This window comes from Ascoidea rubescens (genome assembly GCF_001661345.1).
Source record: "Ascoidea rubescens DSM 1968 unplaced genomic scaffold ASCRUscaffold_3, whole genome shotgun sequence".
NCBI classification, from domain to species: Eukaryota; Fungi; Ascomycota; class Saccharomycetes; order Ascoideales; family Ascoideaceae; genus Ascoidea; species Ascoidea rubescens.
In genome coordinates, this window is record NW_017962915.1 from 497,363 (window position 1) to 498,627 (window position 1,265).

The 1,265-nt window shown below is 32.6% G+C and overlaps 1 protein-coding gene across 1 annotated transcript; it reads right to left on the reverse strand.

Annotated features, from left to right (window-relative positions):
• Positions 1-25: 25 nt before the first annotated feature.
• Positions 26-209, reverse strand: ASCRUDRAFT_6940 (uncharacterized protein; the record flags this gene model as incomplete). Its single annotated transcript, XM_020191668.1, has 1 exon — positions 26-209. A coding segment is annotated over one exon (184 nt), but the record flags the coding sequence as incomplete, so codon positions are not given.
• Positions 210-1,265: the final 1,056 nt, after the last annotated feature.

The following is a 1,265-nucleotide window of genomic DNA, read 5'->3' on the forward strand; positions in this document are numbered from 1 at the left end:
ATGATCAATCCAGTTCCCAATGCACCACCAATGGCGATCATGGTAATATGACGTGCTTTTAAATCTTTATGGAGCTTTTTATCTTCATCGAGATAAGCCAAATGTTTTTCTTCACCAGCTTCAGCTTGGAAAACATCTTCGGAGTAAGACTGTGTTTTCCCTCGATTTACATTTATACTCAAGTCCGAGTTTTTGTCTTCAACATTCATCTTCTGCAAACCACTATTGTTATATTTTGTTCATAAAAGCAAGAATAAAAAACAAAAAAAAAATAAAGAGTAGACAAGAAAAGTATATATTCAAGAACTTGAAAGATTATATATACCAAATAAAAATCAGTATACTCTCTTTGTTTTTTCTTTTAATTTCTTTTAATTTTTTTTTTTTGTTGCTATTATATGGAAACTTTCAACATTAAGGCAATCATAAGCATCACTGATTTAATATTTTGTGATGAAATTTGATAGATTTCTTCAATAATTAGCAATGAAAAACCCAACACTATGCTTTAGTGTTATACCCCCAGCGTTAATGTTAATTGGCAATCCAAATGCTAGCTATTGGTTTTGAATTTCTGCCCCATGGCCTCTTGTTTAATGAGGAACCAAGCAACTGAACGACTGAACGACCGAGCGACTGAGCAACTGATGGACGATAAACATTAAGTTTTTTCCATGACTTTAACTTGGGAAAATTAAACAAACCTTTCGGGAACGGAGAAACTCCATTTTTTGTTGCTTCAACGCACCGATCTGTCAAACATTACAACACTACCAAATAAACTAAAAAAGAAAACGTTATTCAAAACGCACTTTGATTATTCAAGGTATAAACAAAACAAAAAGGTATAAGAAGTATAAGAAGCGAAAAAACCTAAAAAATCCATGAAATAAACTTGTCATAAAACCAACTCCAATCCTTTTTATCACCTCTGGCGATTCTTTTAGCCTCTTCTTCTCTTTCATATTCTTCTTCTTCGAGTAAGACAACATCTCTATAAGTATGTAAGTCTGCTTCTTCTGGTTTAACTGCTTTGGGTTTTATGAAGAATTTATAGCCAAAAATGCAAATTAAATACACAGGGATGCCAATATATCCAGTGATAAAGGTTTTGTATTTGAAATCACCGAATAAGAAAACAGTAAAGTTTTTGATCAATGCAATTATAATTGTGAAAAATAGTGAAATGTAATCTGCCCAGGGCTGGAATGGGGCTTTGTAAAGTAAAGAATCTCTTGAAATACCTTGTGCCTTTAGTGCTCTCA